The sequence below is a fragment of the Paralichthys olivaceus genome, chromosome 10 (assembly GCF_024713975.1).
Source record: "Paralichthys olivaceus isolate ysfri-2021 chromosome 10, ASM2471397v2, whole genome shotgun sequence".
Classification (NCBI taxonomy): domain Eukaryota; kingdom Metazoa; phylum Chordata; class Actinopteri; order Pleuronectiformes; family Paralichthyidae; genus Paralichthys; species Paralichthys olivaceus.
In genome coordinates this window covers 9,067,513-9,085,604 of record NC_091102.1, presented here as the reverse complement: position 1 = coordinate 9,085,604, position 18,092 = coordinate 9,067,513, and the positions used below count along the sequence as shown (strand labels likewise).

At 41.0% G+C, this 18,092-nt stretch overlaps 2 protein-coding genes across 3 annotated transcripts; one reads left to right on the top strand and one right to left on the bottom strand.

Moving 5' to 3' along the window:
- Window positions 1-290: 290 nt before the first annotated feature.
- Window positions 291-6,873, bottom strand: klhl6 (kelch-like family member 6). 2 transcript variants are annotated; one of them, XM_020089813.2, is made up of 7 exons: window positions 6,292-6,873; window positions 6,049-6,214; window positions 4,235-4,684; window positions 3,796-4,033; window positions 3,319-3,521; window positions 2,484-2,697; window positions 291-1,549 (listed from the first exon to the last, which is right to left on the bottom strand). In XM_020089813.2, the coding sequence occupies exons 1-7, from the start codon at window positions 6,546-6,548 to the stop codon at window positions 1,251-1,253; spliced, it is 1,827 nt and encodes a 608-aa protein (XP_019945372.2). In that variant the 5' UTR covers window positions 6,549-6,873; the 3' UTR covers window positions 291-1,250. The 2 variants fall into 2 exon arrangements, with proteins under 2 accessions (XP_019945372.2, XP_069389097.1); XM_069532996.1 differs by having other exon boundaries at window positions 6,049-6,199.
- Window positions 6,874-7,925: 1,052 nt separating this feature from the next.
- LOC109631099 (immunoglobulin superfamily member 2-like) lies at window positions 7,926-14,970 on the top strand. Its single transcript, XM_020089696.2, has 10 exons — window positions 7,926-8,613; window positions 9,323-9,697; window positions 9,820-10,236; window positions 10,388-10,792; window positions 10,984-11,349; window positions 12,285-12,665; window positions 12,781-13,173; window positions 13,293-13,706; window positions 14,077-14,463; window positions 14,542-14,970. The coding sequence occupies exons 1-10, from the start codon at window positions 8,556-8,558 to the stop codon at window positions 14,739-14,741; spliced, it is 3,396 nt and encodes a 1,131-aa protein (XP_019945255.2). The 5' UTR covers window positions 7,926-8,555; the 3' UTR covers window positions 14,742-14,970.
- Window positions 14,971-18,092: the final 3,122 nt, after the last annotated feature.

Sequence of the window (18,092 nt, the reverse complement as noted above, 5' to 3'; positions counted from 1 at the left end):
TGAGGTGACAAAGTTGTAGAATCCACTAAGTTTTAACTCAACGCGTTTTCTCCAGATTATCTTTTTTCTTTCTTTAATTTTAGTAGCCTGTGTTTTACTTTGAAAATACAACCGGAAACGTCACCACGTGGTTTAACCTTTGACCTGGCAGGTATCGTTTCTACACAGATGTAGTGTGGTGAGTTTGTACACACGTGATAACCCAGTATTTGCTTTTTTTATTACATTTAAGATGCTTCTTTCACACATTTTTGCTGAATAATAGTTTGACTAAGACAAAAGTCTGAATTATGTTCAACAATATGTTTATTTGGCTCCTTGTATGAAGTTTAATTCATCTGCAGTTGTTTATGTAGAAAAATGTCTCTTGTACAAAGAAATCTGAACAAAGAAATCCAGAGACAGAAACAGCAACAAAATGAAAAGTTTCCAAAGAAGATAAACAAAGTGCAGTTAGAGTTCAACTGAATAAACAACAAATAATCTAAATAATGAATATAATATCTGATTTGCATTTATATATCTGACTCTTTTCCCACAACATTTTGTGAGTAAATTGACAACGAGTACGAAGAAATAATTTATGTTTTAGAAATTTAGAGTCAAGCTAGAAAACAAAAGTTTTGTTAACTTATTTCTGACAGTTAATCACTATTGTTTTAACATTATACAGCAATATTTTGGCTTGTGCTTATAGATTATAGGCAAGTTGTTTTGATGAAAATCCAATTATTAAACATGTATGTTATTGTTAAACATGTATTTTCTTGTGCGCTTGATAGTTGGTTACAAAAAGTGCTTATTTTCTCATGCACAATAATATATACTCAATTATACAAATCAAACACAAAATAACAAGCTTTGATAAAAGGTGGACTTCAATGAGTAGTAGCCATTTTGCACTAATAATTGTCTTTCATTTCCTCTGAAAATTAATCACCTTTTAATTTGTTTGTAATATTGCTTGATGGGGATTTAGTAAATAATAATATCACATCCATTTTGTCCTCAAAGGCAGAATTGAATGAAAAATGGCATTGTCTATTTTTATAAACAGCGGGGGAAGAAGCATTTCGTAGGTTTTGGTTCATTACATTTGTCAAAACATTGTGACTTCTTCTGAATTTCGCAGATCACATACAAAACAAACTGTAGTGATGCATGTAAAAAACCTTTATTTGTTTGACTTTTCATGCATCATTTTACTTCCACTCTCTGCACCCACGAGGCCCTGTTCACAGAATCCTGTGTCACTGGCACTCTGCTGCAGGTGCTATTCTGTGTATGTGTGTGTAGGACTTCATGAGTGTCACACTGCCGTGGTGCGACACTCCCATAGGTAAAACACACTCCTCTGTCAGCACCTCTTGGGCAACGTCCCAGCACATCACAGTGGAGATGACTTGGTTTTTGTTGTCCCGGCCTCCGGTGATGAACAGTTTGTTGTTACAGGCAGCGATGGCACAGCTTGCCCTCTCCCCCAGACGAGTCACGAGGGACCATGAGTCAGACAGAGGGGAGTAGCAATACATGGCATGCATGGCACCACCTGGGAGCAGACAGCATTGAATGGTAACTATACTGAAGTTCATATTTAATATTCATATAGAAACAGCTCATGAGACTGAAATTCTTCATGTGTAAAATGTCATTGAATGTCAACACAGACTTTTACTCACAGATACTTGCACCCCCTTAAGCTGAGGATCCATTACAAGTGAAACTAGTGATTTTACTATATAAGAATGCTTCATTAATGAAAGTGCTGCCCTGAACTTATCACTCACTAAAAGTACAAAAAGAATATTAGGGATAAATAAATAAAAAATAAATAAAAATATACTTCGGTGAAAGTTAAACTACTGAGTTATTATTAATGTGTCAGTAGACATTCACTGTTTACTTAGTCAAGGTAGAGGCAGCGCTTATTTCAACTTTATGTGCTACTATGCAGTTTAAAGGTTCAGTGTGTAAGATTTAGTGACATCTAGTGGTGAAGTTGCATGTTGCAGCTGAATACGCCTGAACTCATGTTCCAAACTTCCTTCCAAAACATGACAGAGAACCTGTGGTAGCATGAGTTTTCATATAAACTCAAAAGGTGTTCAGTTTGATCAGTTAGGACTACTGTAAAAAACATGGTGGCCTACAAAGAGAGGACCAGCTCCTGGTGTAAATAAAAATGATTTAGATATAAAGAGCCCATTCTAGGGTAAAGAAAACATTTGTACAATTTAGATTATTACACACTAGTGGAAACATCACTAGGATTAGATCAGATCCCTTTCACCTAAAACCTTTAAAATCTATTGGGAATATTCAATAAAATAGAGCCATAACTCATGTTAGGAACACCCAGGTCTTTCCTATACTGTCACAACATGTCTGCTGTGAAAAAGATCGGAAGTAGCATGAAATAAAAACATTTCAACTGAGGTATAAACACCTCACATCACTTATGTACACACATAACCACAACATACCGACTACATAGATGCCGTTGTTGAATGTGACAGCATTTGTGCATTTGGTTTCATTGGGAATGGGCGCTCGCAGCTCCCAGCAGTCAGTCCCGGGCTCCCAGCGCTGAACCTTATCAGTTGCCAGCTTTCCGTTGGGCCCACCACCGATCACGTAGATCCATCTGTCAAAGCTTGCAGCAGCGAAGGAGCTCACACCAACTGCAAGAGGAGTCACCTGCAGTAAATACAACCAGAAGGGCCTCTGAGTAAGAATATGAGATGACGTGGAGCCGCACAGACACAGAAGGTAACACATGAAGTATATTGTTTTGATGCAGTAAATTAAAACACCTAACAGAAATAAAAGCAATTAATCAAGCATTTAGATCCACTGCTTTTTAGTTCTTTTTTAAATCCAATGCTTGAGTTGCACATTTTGCCCAATTTTAGAACGACTGAAATTTTGGGTGACGGGGGTCGATGGTCACAGTCGTCTGATTAATATCTTTGACCTTATCCAAGCTGCAAATCATGATACTCACATCAATCACATTGTATAGTTGAATTTGTGTGTTTTCACTCAGCTGCCTTCCAAGTGATCTAGCACACATGGCCCAACGTTAGGATTCATATAAAGTCATGTTTGTGACTGCTTGAAAAATCGAAGACCAATAATCAATCCCCCCGTTGGACTTTTTTTTAGCTCGTAGTCAATAGCCGCCTTCTGCGACTGGAAACAGTGTTGATAGAGCCATGAAAATCAATCAAAACAGTAAAGATCCCGGACATACATCTGTAAAAGTAAAATGTCATGACGTTAAACTAAAGCACATAATATAATGTCAAACTTATGTACCTGTGTCCAGCGGTTGTGAAAGGGATCATAGGCCTCTACGCTAGCATGTCTCTGATTTCCATCAAATCCACCTAGCGCGTACACCTTCCCACCGTGCGCCGCCATTTTGTGTCTCCAGCGCCCAGTTGTCAGGGGCTCGATTTGGATCCACTTGTCCAGAGCGCCGTTGTATTTCCAAACATCATGTGGTGTCTCTTTACCTCCTGCAGAAGTGTTACACAACACTGTCACAGACACTGCAGCCTTATCTTAAAACATCAATGTAATGATCTACCTTAGTTATTCTGATTAAAAATCTTACATCCAGTGACAAACCTGAACTTTAATTGTGTGTGAGTATCTCAACAGTTAAAGTAACCACAACTAAGGTGTCAGTTCCTGAACAATGTCACTTTCATCTGCACTGTAAAGGTCCCACATCTCACAGGAAATGAGTCTGTTTTTGAGATGAAACTATGAGTGCGTGACTTTTCTCACCAGATATGTAAAGTTCATTGCGGAAGGTGATGCAAGCGAACTCCACCCATTTGCGGTTCTGGGACTCGTTGTCATTATCTGTCATTGGCAGCCTGGCGACCTCCAGCCTGCTGCGTCTCAGGGGGTCTAAACAGATGACGGTGGAAATGAAGCGTTCGTCTTTGGTGCAGCCTCCAATGATCAAGAATACCTCGGATAGAAAGTGCCGTATGCGGGGTTTGGTTCGTTCAGAGACCACCTACAAACATACGAAGAGATTTTCAATCTCAAAATTCTAAAATATGGAACATTTTAGAAAATAGAAGGCAGTTTTTGCCCCTGACATGCAGAGCGACACTTCAATGTTAAAGTATCAGTGTTTCAGATACAGTACAATGAAGGCAAGAATGTTGAGAAATAGCTGACTCATATTCTGTCATGAATAATGTCCTTCACTTGCCTCTCTGCCAGAGAGGTGATAGCTGCGAGCCTCTTGCAACAAAGGAAAGGCCTCACTGCAGCGTCGTATCAGTTCATCCGACTCCACTTTTTCAACAAAATATGCTGGATCCAGCAGCGGCAGTCGCACAGCTGACAGCAACCTGGCCAGTAAGGGATAGCGTTCATCCTGCCTGGCCCTCACCCAGTGCATGAGTGTCTCAAAAACACACTCCTCACACTTCACATCCAGGTCATCCCTCTGCAGGACGATCTCCAGCGAATCTGCTGGAAGCTCCAGGAAATCCTCCTGCTTGACAACCTGGGAGAACCGAGAGGTGATGTAGTCCTGAGCCCTGGACTTCAGGACAGGCAGGACGTGATGTTCGGCCAGATTCAGGATCGCAATACAGTTGTCCAGGTGCAGAGAGTTGATCAGAAAGCCGGCACATGCATCCACCACACGCAGGAACTAAAAGAAACAAATAGAAAACACTGATGTACACATGCAGGGTTTCTCAGTATTGAGGTGAATTAGCAGATAAAACTACAAGCAAATGTTTTTTGGAAAATCAAAGATGTCATGAGCCATAAAAAGATGAACAACTCTTTTAACTTCCTTTACATTTATCCTCAGATTTTATCCTAAACCTTGAAGTGATTTAATTCTAACCTCAAACCTGAACCCACTTCTGCCCCTAAAACGTCAGAAATCCAAGAAATGAGGACCAATGAAACATTTTTATCTCAAACAGCTAAAAACAAACTGAGCGTCACAAAAACAGAAGAATGACAACACCTGCCTCACTTGTTTTCTGACACAGCTGTGCAGTTAAATTAAGCCTGTATGGAAAACTGATCCTTAGTGTTAACAACTGGGCAACTTTCACTTCTCTCTTAGTTTGACACCTCTCTGACACAGTGAGATGTTTTGTTCCACTCAGTTGGGGAAATACTGAGTGTAGTTAGAAAATCAGAAGTGGAGCAACTGAAATGGGGCCCTACGCCACAGCAGCACCATCACCACATCACTATCATTCAACCTGTCTTCCTGAATGTGTTTCCCCACATGTACATATTAGTTTTAGCTGCTAAATCAAATACATTGTGGATTGTGTCATGCTTTTGTTGCCAAAAGAGAATTTCACATCTTATGCTGATAACAATTTGAGATTCAACTTGATTAAGCTAAAAATAACCTATTTCTTTACTGGTTTATTTATACGTTGAGTATATTATTGTATTATTTAAGTCAGTAGCTTTTCATTAAGTACATCATAATAAAAATCCATTCACTCTGTGATTACAGTGCTAATTACTAATCTTAACATATCTCCGCCAAGAAGGTTTCATTTTCATGAGCATTTATTTGTTTGTGTGTTACCAGGATTACACAACAACTACTCAACCCTTTTCTATGAAACTTGATATGGTTTGGGGAAGAACTCATTAAAGTTTAGTGCAGATCCAGATCATAATAATTTTGTTTTCACTTTCTGTAACATCGTGAGATGAGCTGTTCATTTTTTCTCTCAGAAAAATGTGTGGATCTCGTTGAAAAAACAGGAACCTTTAGAGAACCGATATTAATGAGTGTGTGCAATTTGGAGAAGATCGAAAAAAGATCTGGATCCAGTGAATTTAAATGTGGTTTCATAAGGTAACTGTTTGGGGCCTTGGCGGAGGTTTAAAAAAGTTTTTTCTTTACTAGAAATCCAATTACAATGCTAAGAAAGTATATTTGCTGCTGATAATGTGTTCAAGGTTGACATAAGTAAATATATAAGTGAACTAATTGACTATCTTGAATTTCTTTGTAGGTAACTGTCACTTTACCTGAAACTGACTGGCAGCCTCAAGTATCCTCTGGACGTTGGAGTGTGTGAGGAGGGCTCGGCTGGTGTAAGTGTACTCCAGGAGAGAGCCCATTGTCCCACTGTCCAGCCCCTGTATTTGCACATACTCCTCATGACTCTCCTTCAGCCCACTGCAGAACATTGCCCTACACAGAAGAAAGAAAAGTCAAAACTCAGCAATTCCATCACAATATAAATAAGACAATGCCGGTTTATTTTTTACCTGAAGTACTGACTGGCAGCGGCAAGTATGGCTCTGTGGCAAGCGAAGTCGTGCCCTTGAACTCTCAGAATCACATCAGTGAGCTCACTGTTGACCCGCAGAGTCTCCATCCCTCTCTGCAGCTCCACAGGTAGACCTCCATCCTCCCAGCACAACTCCTCTGCTCCTGTCAGGCTCTCCGTCTCCTCGTTTGGCCTGGATTCGTCTCCTGGAAGAGGCGTGGGACAGTCTGTGGTCCGCTCCAGTGAGTCACTCATCTTCCACAGCAGCTCTTCAGACGCTCATGAGAACAGCTTGCAGCTTCTTCAGGTGTTCCTTCACCACTGTGAGAAGACAGAGAATAACCCCCCCTGTGGGTTGTGCTTGCAACTTTTCTGTCACTCTGAGATGTGGATTTGTTTTTTTCTTGTCCTCTTCACACTTCCTATTCCTGCTCTGTGAGGAACGTAAGTGTGTAGCAATGCTTGTTTCTAGTCGCTTCCTCTTTTCGTGTTGATGAGTATAAAGTTCCCCTAAAGTTACGCAGTTTTTTCAAGTTTTTCAGGACCGCAGGCGCCAGGTTTTCCCCCACCAGACCTCACCGAACCGAGAGAACTGTCAACACGCACCGTCTTTACGTGGCTGAAAGAGAAGTATCTTTTAGACTCAGTTCTAAATACTTTCATATGGATAATTATCAACAAGATTGTACGTCTTACTTTAGTGTCATCGCTTCACCAGTCAGGCACAGAAGTAGCTTGGGACCAGGATGAGTGTGGGTGCAAGTGTAAGAGCAGCTTTTGCTCCTCCTTCAGTATCACCACTGAGGTACTTGTGCTACTACTTAGTCATATAACGACCAGTTACCACGTCGCCATATATTTTACACTGCTTTGTATTGAATATAATACTATGAATAATATTATATTACTACCACATTGTATTGTTGTATTTATATTTTTATATTATTTGTCATATTATGGAATTTTCTTCAGATTCTCTTATTTAATTAAAAACACACTCAGACTTTTGTGTACTTTCACTTGTGTCATCTGGGCTAAGGCATATTTTTCAGCAAGTCAATTGAAACATAAAGATATACATGAAATTACGTGGGCGTTGCTAAAGCCACAAACATGCTGCCTGCACTTCTCCATCTTGGAGGCTTGAGTACAATTTCAAATCTTTCATTAAATGGAATCCAAAGCTTTTTCAGTTTTACAATAATAACTGCTACACAAGTGTGCTGTCTAAAGTGAAGTACAGTAAGCGCTACAAATACCTTTTATCATGTATGTATTTTTCTTTGTATATAGTTACATATTTAAAGTAAAGCAATGTAGTATTCACTGATGCAGTGTATATATGGCATAAAATATCTTTTTATACCATTTATAAAATTTTACAATTTATCTTTATAACTTTTATGCATGTAGTAATAGTTTTCTTTCATTTAATTTTATAGGAAAAGTTTGAATGAGTCTAATTGTCCATAAACATACACCCCCCCTCAGTCATAATGACAGTTGAGGCTTCAAGCTGAAAAGTGAAAATAAAAACCACGGCAGGAATACAATGTTGATTCTTTGCCTTCTCCATCAGGTGGCACTGTTGCCTCATCGATGTACAACACAACGTCAAACGTGATCTGACGTGAACGAGTCCAAACTTACCTGTTTTGGTAAATAGGTCAAACTTGGACCCGAGCTGTTTCTTAGCAACACAGTTCCTCTCACGAATCTGTACCCACTAACACTCGTTACTGTATGATTGGATTAAAGAAGTCCTGTGTTGGTAAATATAATATATAGATATGAGAATTAAAAAGAGTAGCATATGGTATACTGAGAATCTGTCAGCCATCACCATTTCACTGGTATGGTTGAAAAAAGATACTGCCCTTTTTCTTATTTTGATAAGGAAGTGATTTTTGTCAAATTGATTTCATATTATAGTAAAGATGCTGTCAAACCGTGCAGTGCACTGATGTCTGCCTTCATAGTTTTTTTTAGCAGGTGAAACAAAAATATTTTAATTTTTCAAAACTCCACCACAAGCCAGCTGCACATGTTTTCATATCCAACAATGAAAATAGATTCACAAGTTACTGCAGTGTGATGCAACTGTAACATTCTGCCTGTGTACAGGAAATATTTCAGACTTCCTCCTCAGTGCACCCACGGAAACATAAGCCACATTCATACCACTGTATGAAGACACTGACAACTCTACACACGCAGAGAGACTGGTGTGTACACTGTGTGATATACTTCTGAAAAGATTTCATGATGAGGTGTTGCAGGGGAGGTCTGCTTCTCTGTCTGAGTTTACTCCTGCACAGCGGTGAGTACTTCACTGAATTCCTGCAGCTGAATTGGATTCTGCTGAGAGATCAAACTGAATGCAAATATGGTGGAATATAGAAAACTATTTAATTAGGAAAATATATGCTCTTGTTAAAAAGAGCAGATTTTCCTTTCAAAGATAGACATTGGAAATAAGGAGGAAACAAGGAGAGCCAGTTAGTGTTTTTGAGTTGAACATATTTTGCAAGTTGAATGTGCCCCTAATAATTATATAAAGAAATATTAATAACAAGTAATACATGTGTGTAGTACACTGCACTTCATGTAAATTTCTCATGAGTTCTTAGCAGTTTATTTTAAAATATCTGAAAATTCCATTTAACACAATCAGGTTGTGATTAAACTGTTATTTTATAATTCATGATTCACCTATGTCATTCACTTAGTCTTTTTAATAACAGTATTTTTGGTTAATGTGTAGGCAAATAATTCGTGGAATTGAAAAAGCTGCAATAGTTAGATAATATAGTTGGATCCCTTTTACTGCATAATGAATATATAAACTTCATACTGTAAAAGTTTATATTTCTTGTATTGTGCTGTGCAACTTAAAGGCTTTGTAGTTTTGTCTCACACGTTCATGCAGCTCTTAGACCAAGGTTCCTCCCTGGAGAATAGCACCCTTACAAAACATGGTTGACACTTAAATGAGCTGTTTTCATGTGATTTCAATGTGTCTTCCTCAGGAGAGGCCAAAGTGCTCACTGAAGCACAGTCCGGGCCCCTGTATCGTGTGTTGGGCGCTCCACTCTCCATCTCCTGCAATGTGAGCGGCCTTGCAGGCGACAACACTCAAAAGGAATTCGAGTTCCGTATCAAGAAGCCCGCAAATCCAACGTTCGAGATCAACATCATCTGTACTTCTGACGAAAGCTTTGCGTATGCCGTATATGGCCAACGCGTGGCACGCAAGGAGATTACTCTGAAACACGTGTCTCCAAACTCCGTCATCTTTGAGATCCAGAACCTGCAGAAAGGTGATGAAGGGGACTATGAGTGCGCTGTGATCAACACAGAATCTGTTTACGATGGAACCTACAATGCTGAGACAACAGTTAAAGGTAATTGCCATTCTACTTTTTTGACATATCTTTCAACATATCTGCATCACTGTGTTAGATGGCAAATGATGGCAAAATGTGACTTCCATGTCCTTGTCTCTGTGTCTGACATTGTGCCATAGTGATTGACAACTCCTTAAGTGTGTCATCACCTGTCTCCACATCGCTGAGCTATAACGAGGGTGATGCTCTCACTCTAACGTGCCAAGCCTCCAGCAACACCATCCAGCACACCCATCTGTCTGTGGCCTGGTATCTCCAGAAAGACGGGGAGGAGGACGCTCGGACAATCATTTCTCTGGACAGGGATTTCACCCTGAGCCCAGGCCCGGCGTTTGAAGGCCGTTATCATGCTGGACTCATAAGGTTAGATAAAATGGGAGAGGCCACATACAGGCTGCAGATGGCTCAGCTGGAGCTGTCAGACCAAGGCAGGATCTACTGCCGGGCTCAGGAGTGGATCCAAGATCCTGACCGCTCCTGGTATGCTATCACACAGAAGGATGCGGAGGAAACTACGCTAAACGTCAAAGCCAGAGGTAAGAAGCAGTCATCATTCAATTATCTATTAAAAGCACACATTGAGATATTCATCTTTGCCTACCCTTGTTACAGTAAATGTGGCTCCTTCACAGGATGTGTGAGTCTGTTTGCCATATTTGTCTGAATCTTATGTTTTGCCTCAAGTAGAAGTGGTGCCAGACACGTCGTCTCTGGTGGTGAGAATTTCAACACAGCAGACAACTCTGCAGGAGGGGCAGGAGCTGTCGCTATCCTGCAATGTAGATGCTCACAGTCTGCAGGAAAGGTTTCTCTCTGTAGCCTGGCTCCGGGGAAGTGTTGAGCTGGCGCGCATCGGACCTGCGGGCATTCTGTTTGTGGGAGCCGAGTATAGTGGCCGAGAGAAAGAAGGAGAGCTCAGGGCCGCCCGGATCGGGGACACAGAGTACCGTCTCAAACTGCAGCCTGTCAGAACTGAGGACCAGGGGGAATATTTCTGTCGGGCATGGCCTCAGGACAGAGGCCAGGATGGTGCCTTTACAGAAGGAGCAGCGCAGACTTCTGTCCCCCAGCTGGTCAGCATCTCAGCCACAGGTCAGCCAGCAGAAATGTTCAGAATGAATGACAGCAATCAAATCAGGGTTTAAATTTATTTTCCTGTATCATATAATCCGACCATAACCCTCATTACTTTTACTACTGTTAACTACTATTCAGAAAATCGTGTTTTCAATTATGATCTTCTCAAACACATGTATCTGTCTGTTCCCCTTGTCTCATGACAGAAAGTGAGCTCTCAGTTGAAATGCAACAAGACATGATTGTTGACGAAGGTGACAGGCTGAAGCTCACCTGTAAAGTGGATGGGGTTAAAAGTCAACTCTCTGTCACCTGGCAACGTCATTCCACGTCAACAGCCTCGTTTAAAAACATCATCAGACTAAGTCGGGAGGGTGTCATTGAGATAGATGGGGACTTAATGAGTCGCAGAGTGAGGGCAGCACGTCCATCGACCAACACCTTCACTTTAGAGCTGGAGGAGGTCACACCGTCTGATTCAGGCATCTACCAGTGTTATGTGTCTGAATGGAAAGCAAACAGCAAGACCCACAGCCAGTCACAAACTAGCACTGTGACAGTGAGACCCATAGGTAAGATGTGTTTCTGTCTGTGTCGTGCAAATTATTCAAGACAACAGGTTCCAATCGTTGAGTTGTTTAATTATTCTTTGAAAAAACGTCACGCCATTGTCACATAACATGAAACTTTGTGGGAAACTCACATATTTGTCATATTTGCTGAACAGGTGGTAAAGACAAGGATGTGAGTTCTAGTCAGACTTCAGTACAACAGTACATCCCTCCAACAATTACACTGGTACGAATTGTTGCCAGAAATATTAAATTGATATTCATGGTTCCCAAGAGATTACACCCAATATTTTTACCACTCTTCTGATCGTCACTTTGGCACCACTATGGTCCACAGAGGATTAACCATTTTTCATTTTCAGCACTACATGGGCTCCACTCTCCTTTATACACACGTCATTTAAAAAAACAGCAAGCAGTATTTCATGACATTTGCATGATCTTGCTTCCAAGAGAAAACCCTTTTATTTGCACTTAAAAGCCTGAGCATGAGTAAAGCTGTAAGAAAGACAATCTAGAGGATGTCTTTGTACAGTTCAATTTTGTTCAACTTGTTGGAGGGTGCAATGAGTATTACTATTAAGTCCAGGGTTTTAAACTTCTGTTAATATGCAATGTCTAAAAGTGTAGAGTACCTCTCTGCATAAATTAGCATTTTAAGAGGGAAAACTGATTTTCTCAAAAGTGTTAAGACTCCAAAAGCCATGTGGTGACACAGAAGAACTTGATAATTCTTGGGTGGAAGCAATTTTTTTAATATATCTGGATGATTTTAAATAGGGAGTGATTTTTAGAAATGGTGCAGAGGACAACACATATAAGTGAGAGAAGAAAACTTTCTAAATGTTTTTTTACTCAAGTCTCTTGTACTTGTACCCATCATGGATGCTAGATGATTGTATGATTGCCAATTTCTTGTTTCTCACTGGACACAGAGTCATTTGTGAAAGTGAATCTGATCAATCGCAACCACATCGTGACTGTTGGAGAAAATGTGGAGTTGTTGTGCCGGGTCCGAGGGCCACGTGTGCCACGTGTACCGATAACTCTGAGTTGGAGCCTGCAACGCGATGCCTCGACCATAGACAACATCCTGACGCTGTCCTGGAATGGTGAAATCAGCTGGTCTGGAGACCAGCATGTCTACCAGTTGAAAGTAGAAAACAAAGTGAAAGAGGTCGCTCACACTCTGCTGATCAACGGTGCCAGCCACAGAGAGGCAGGAACCTACCAGTGTCAGGCGTCTGTCTTTTTCGAAAATGTTCACAGGAAGCTGCCTCCATCCAATGCAGTGGCTGTGATGGTGGCGAACCCAGGTAGCGCTGAGATTCACATGGCTACATGTCATCTTTTGGATGAAAGCTGCACTGTGCATTCTATCTGTCATTGTCTCTCACCCTATATGACTTCACTTTTGTTTCTCTCTTTTAGTGAGCAAACTCAGTCTGACCTCCCCTCCCACTTTGAAGAGAAATATAAACAGTGACATAGAAATAAAGTGTTCAGTTATCTCGGAGCCCTTTGCATCCTCTCGCTATGCCGTTACCTGGCTGCACCAGCAACTGGAAGAAAAAAAGACCATTGTAAGCTCGGACCGGGATGCCCTCATAACATTTGGGACCCGTGTGGAGCCAAGCGACAGACAACGAATCAGCATGAGGCGCAGCAAGGGTCCAAGTTTTGAGTTGACTATTCGGCAAGCTCAGAACTCGGACAATGGCTCGTACACATGCGAGGTTGTGGAGTGGCTACAAGATCCTCGTGGTAACTGGTATCAGCTCTCTCCAAAGTCAGAAATCACTGAAGTAAATCTTATTGAGCCTGGTAAGTTTATTTATCTTTAATTAGCTCCATCTTCTATAACCATATATATTATCAGCCACAGTTAATTCATACCATATAAAAAGGAATAACAAAATATTGACTTCTCTGTGGTTTTCTAGCCAACGATCTTCGTTTAGAAGTGACAGAGCAACAGCAGTTGATTGCCAGAGAGGGAGACGATGTGGAACTCAAGTGCAACATCCTCTCCGGTGCATTCAGTCCTTCTGTCCTGTACAACATTGCCTGGATCTACTCTGGAGGAGGTTCCTCCATGACAAATGTCCTCTTAGTAGAGCTCGATCACATGGGTTTGCTGTGGTACCCTGAGATGGCGCTCAGAGATCTGCAGGGGCGGCTTCGTCTCACCAGACCCACACAGAGCAGCTTCTACCTCAGAATTCAGAGGGCCCGTGAGGGGGATAGCGGGATGTACCAGTGCCGGGTGGAGCAATACCAGCTGGATCGTGAAGGTCACTGGCAGCAAAAGGCTTCAGAGAGTGCAGGTCCTATCTCGCTGACTGTAAAAGTTGCTGGTATGATGACTTTTTATAGAGAAATCTATGTGTAGCTGTGTGTTTGGTTGTGTGTTTGAATACAGTAGTTGAACCGACCTATAGGCTGCTCATGACATCTTCGATATAAACTAAATATTGATAGGAATCTTTTTATCAAACACTTGGTCAAACAGCAACTAAGTGTATTTCCCTAAATGCTACTACCTTCCAGCAATTATGATAATTGCTGGAAGGTAGTATGATAATACCCAAAATTCTCTACAAAATATATTCTCTAATGGTTGTTGATGGTTGCCTTACTGCACACTCTCTGTTCATTTGATCTTTTATAAATCTTTAAAAAGTCTCTTTCCCATTACCTCTATTTGTCTGTGTGTCTGTTTTATAGAAAAAAACCTGTCCATTGTAAAGGATGAGTTGGAGCTAAATGTGAGCAGATCTCAGGACTTCACCATCCCTTGTCACATCATGGGACAATCCAGTAATGAATCTGAGTTCCAGGTCACATGGTTTTGGCAGAAGGAAACAAGAATTCGTTCCATATTCGTAGCTTATCGAAACGCTACCCTACAAAACATGTTTGACAAGGGCCATCAGCTAAGATTTGACCGCCCTGTACCCAACCAGTTCAGCCTTTCGGTCTCCAAGCCAGGTCCTGAAAACAGCGGCTTGTATTACTGCGAGGTAGAGGAGTGGCTGCCCTCTCTGTCTCATGGATGGTGGAAGGTTGCGGTGGAAACGTCTGGACGCTTGACTGTCAATGTCTTTACAGAAGGTGAGCACCACTTGACTCAATGTGAAATCGCGTGGACGTGTGGTCGCAGGTGATACATTTCTTATTTCTTCTTTGTAGGAGAAGGTGTGTCCGAGCCCCAATGCAAGTCAGGTACCTGGATAGGGATTCTTGTACCGCTTGTCATATGCTCACTTTTGGTGATATCCCTGCTGGTGCTGAAGATATGCCGGACCAATGCCTCAGGAGGAAAGAAGTCAGGCGAATCTCTTTGGACAGAGGGACATGCGCTGAATACCAAACTCGGTGCAGAGGATTGAGTCTCAATCTGCTACGCTCTCCTCTCCACTCGTGGCAGACAAGTGTCAGAGGAGCTACATTCTTATTTTTTTCAAATATAGTATATGCAATAATGTTTTAAAACTGAAAATTTTGCTCTTTACATTATTATTATTCATTTGTATTCAAAGATATAATCCATTGATGTTGTTCCCTGAGAATAGTTTAAATTTGCCTTAATAAAGTTATGATTTTTTATTAAATGGTCAATATCAAAGCTGCACTTTTTATTCTTACGGCCGAAACATTTTTGCATTTACAGCATCACATCTTGCAGGGGACTGTTGAGCGAGGCAGCAGATCTTATACCAACCTTTTTATGCAAGGCAGCTCGTTACCAGGGCTTTGATGGGAAGGAATTGAAGTGTCTCAGAGAGCAGCTGAGCATGCAATGTGGTGAGATGTGAAACATGTGAGTAAGACAGTGATTAATCAACCAGGAATTGCTCTGTGGTTCTGCAAAGGTTAGGCTCATGACTGTTGGGTGACAGTGTGGTCTGCAGTTCTGCTGATGTGTGAGCCTTCGTCAGTATCTGTGCAGACAGCGGAAGCAGAGATCTGATAGAGGAAGTATAGGATGTAGCAGTTTTTACATACTTGTCTCACCTCTGTCATAAGATTCAAGATGCACAGTTTGACTTAAAAGACATTGAGGCTGTATATATTAATGCGCTTTACTACAACTTTACAATGTGTGTGTGTGAATGGTAAATGGCCTGTATTTTGTACAGTGCATCAATGTGCAGCACTCTCTATCACATATTGCCAAAACAGCCGTCAGGGGTTTAGTATCTTGACCGAGGGCACGAGGAATGGGATCAAACAGCTGACCTTCTGGTTAATGGACAACACGCTCTACCTCACAGCTTCCCTGTGTGCATATACTCGTTTTACCTTTTCATATAAACTGCGTATACATTTTTTACTTTGTCAGGACCAGCAGGGTCTCATGGGGACCAAGACTTAATTTCTGAGGTTAAGGTCAGTGGTCAGATGTGAATGGTGGTTAGATTAAGGTTAGGGATAGGCATGATCTGGTCATGGTTAAGGTTAGGGACAAGGTTTTGGTAATGGGTGCCCAAACCTGCTGCATGTGTATGAGTGTACTTCACTGAATGTTTTTTTGTGCATGCAAGGTCCATGTTTTTATGGTTTTGGCTGCGGTCAGACACATATGACATTAAAAGGTAACAATTATGAGATTTAACGTCTGGTTTATGATGTTTGTACAATTAATATGTTGTTTTTTCCTATCTGACGGCAATAACGACAATAAATACACAGCTAGCTCCAGAGGAATGTTCCTGAGCTACAAAATCCGTACCTTCAATCCTCCCTCTTATTGAAGGCTGAAGCTAAAATCCAACAAGACAAGCAAGAGGCTGAGGTGACTGCAGAACAGTCATAAGACCACCACCCAATTATAGCTCTACTAAATATCTGGAGGTACCATTGAGTAGAAAATCCAGAAGATGTCACCACTCCACACTGCATCTCCATACGTTTGCATGCATTTTGAAATGCAGCTACTGCATTTTATAAAATGGACCTTCCAGCTCACATAATAATGATACTGGAGAGTAATCAAATCAAAACTTAACAAGAAAAAAGTCTCTCTCTCTCTCCTCTCCCCCTCTCTCCTCCTCTCTCCAGTTCTCCCTACATCAGCCCTATCAATGTTTAACACCCCATCTGTGTAAGAAGCAAGAATAAAAGCCATTTCTTGCTTTTACTTTTGAGGAAAGAGGTCTCGACACAGGAATGCTCCCACACAGAGCGGAGAGAAGGACTCTTGTCCGATGAGTGTCCAACATATGGAAAACTAACTCTGTTTTCCTGAAAGATGTGAGAAACTAAGAGAACACAGAGGAACATTCCCCTCAGCCTCGGAGAGATGATGTAGCACTGTGTCTTTGGTCTAGAATTATACCAGCCCTTCACAGTCTGCTGGACCAGCTCCCTGTTACAGCCTTCCTCTTAACTTTACTGTAATTCCACTCCCTTGTGTTTCCATGGCAATGGCTGTCAGAGCAAACGAAGAAACATCGAATTTGGGAGGCAAATCAATGCTTGTGTCTTTGCAGCAAAGACGGGATGAAGTGGGGACAATCTAAAATCCACGCTACAATTCCTTTGGCCTTTGGATTAATAAAGCCTTATCTAAACACACTAATGAGACTTATCATCCATTCTGATCAAAGTGTTGGTCTTTGTGCATACTCTGATTTATAAGTCCAGTTCTCTTTCATGAACTCTGGTGTTAGAAGATATTTTGGTTCTTAGTTTGTCAGCATGTAGCAGGATTGTAGCTGGTTGTCTATGATCTCATTGCAGATCTGATTTGGCATCAACGTGATGCTCTGTCCTTCATTTGCCATTAGTAGATTTAGTGTATAGTGTAGTGCAACTATTTCTGTAATATATTTGTAATATATATTTCTGTTCTATACGATTACTGTAACATCTTAAACTACAGCTCATTCCCCAACTTTTCCTCTAGTGCCCCCTTGAGGTTGACAATCATGGTACGGAATGAAACATCCCACCTATAGTGCAGTTTGCAATTAACTAAAATAAAGACATTCATTCATTAAAAATATTTGCAATAAGTTGACCAATTTACCTTTTACCTTTTAACTTTTAAAAATAAGGTTAACATTGTTATATGATCACATCCAAATATCCTATCAGTGCTGCACAACAAATGTTACACTGAACTAAGTAAATATTATATATCTGCTAAAATATAAACATGTTAGCTCTTAGAGTCCTAAGAGGTGAAAATGTCTCCTGTGAGAATAGTGCATCTTTGCTACTCCAGTACACACACACACACACACACACACACATAAAGATACACATTCTAGTTCTTATTAGGGACACTCGTTAACATAGCCCCTTTACCATAGAGGTCAGAGGTTTAAAACCCTCTCTACTTACTAAAATACCTCTTCAAGGTCTTCATGCCTTGACCAACCCATTTTCCCAAACCTAACCTCTGCCAAAACCTAACTGTCCTGGCCTGGAACCTGCAGATAAGACCACCTCTACAAAATACACAAATACCAGTCAGATATTTGGCAAAAATCCAAAGAACTGTAAGTACAAACTTGGAGAATTCACTCTGCATCCAACCTGAGAGACTGAGCTATTGACTGACATGTGTTTGCCTCAGGCTCTAAACTGCCCATTTGATGGACGAGGCAGTGGGAGTCCCCAGGATTACTTTATACTCCCTAATCCTGACCCTAACCCTAAAAGTAAGTCTTAACCCTCATGCAGCCCCGTGAAAAAGCGAGGACCAAACAAAATGTCTTAATTCTCCCAAAATG

Excerpts from the sequence above, each read along its gene's own strand:
- klhl6 (XM_020089813.2), bottom strand. The coding sequence starts at position 6,548 with ATGAGTGACTCACTGGAGCGGACCACAGACTGTCCCACGCCTCTTCCA. Across the intron at positions 3,522-3,795 it reads CAATGAACTTTACATATCTG|GAGGTAAAGAGACACCACAT; the intron begins GTGAGAAAAGTC and ends ACACTTCTGCAG. Across the intron at positions 1,550-2,483 it reads CAACGGCATCTATGTAGTCG|GTGGTGCCATGCATGCCATG; the intron begins GTATGTTGTGGT and ends GTCTGCTCCCAG.
- LOC109631099 (XM_020089696.2), top strand. The coding sequence starts at position 8,556 with ATGATGAGGTGTTGCAGGGGAGGTCTGCTTCTCTGTCTGAGTTTACTC. Across the intron at positions 13,174-13,292 it reads AGTAAATCTTATTGAGCCTG|CCAACGATCTTCGTTTAGAA; the intron begins GTAAGTTTATTT and ends GTGGTTTTCTAG. Across the intron at positions 14,464-14,541 it reads TGTCAATGTCTTTACAGAAG|GAGAAGGTGTGTCCGAGCCC; the intron begins GTGAGCACCACT and ends TCTTCTTTGTAG.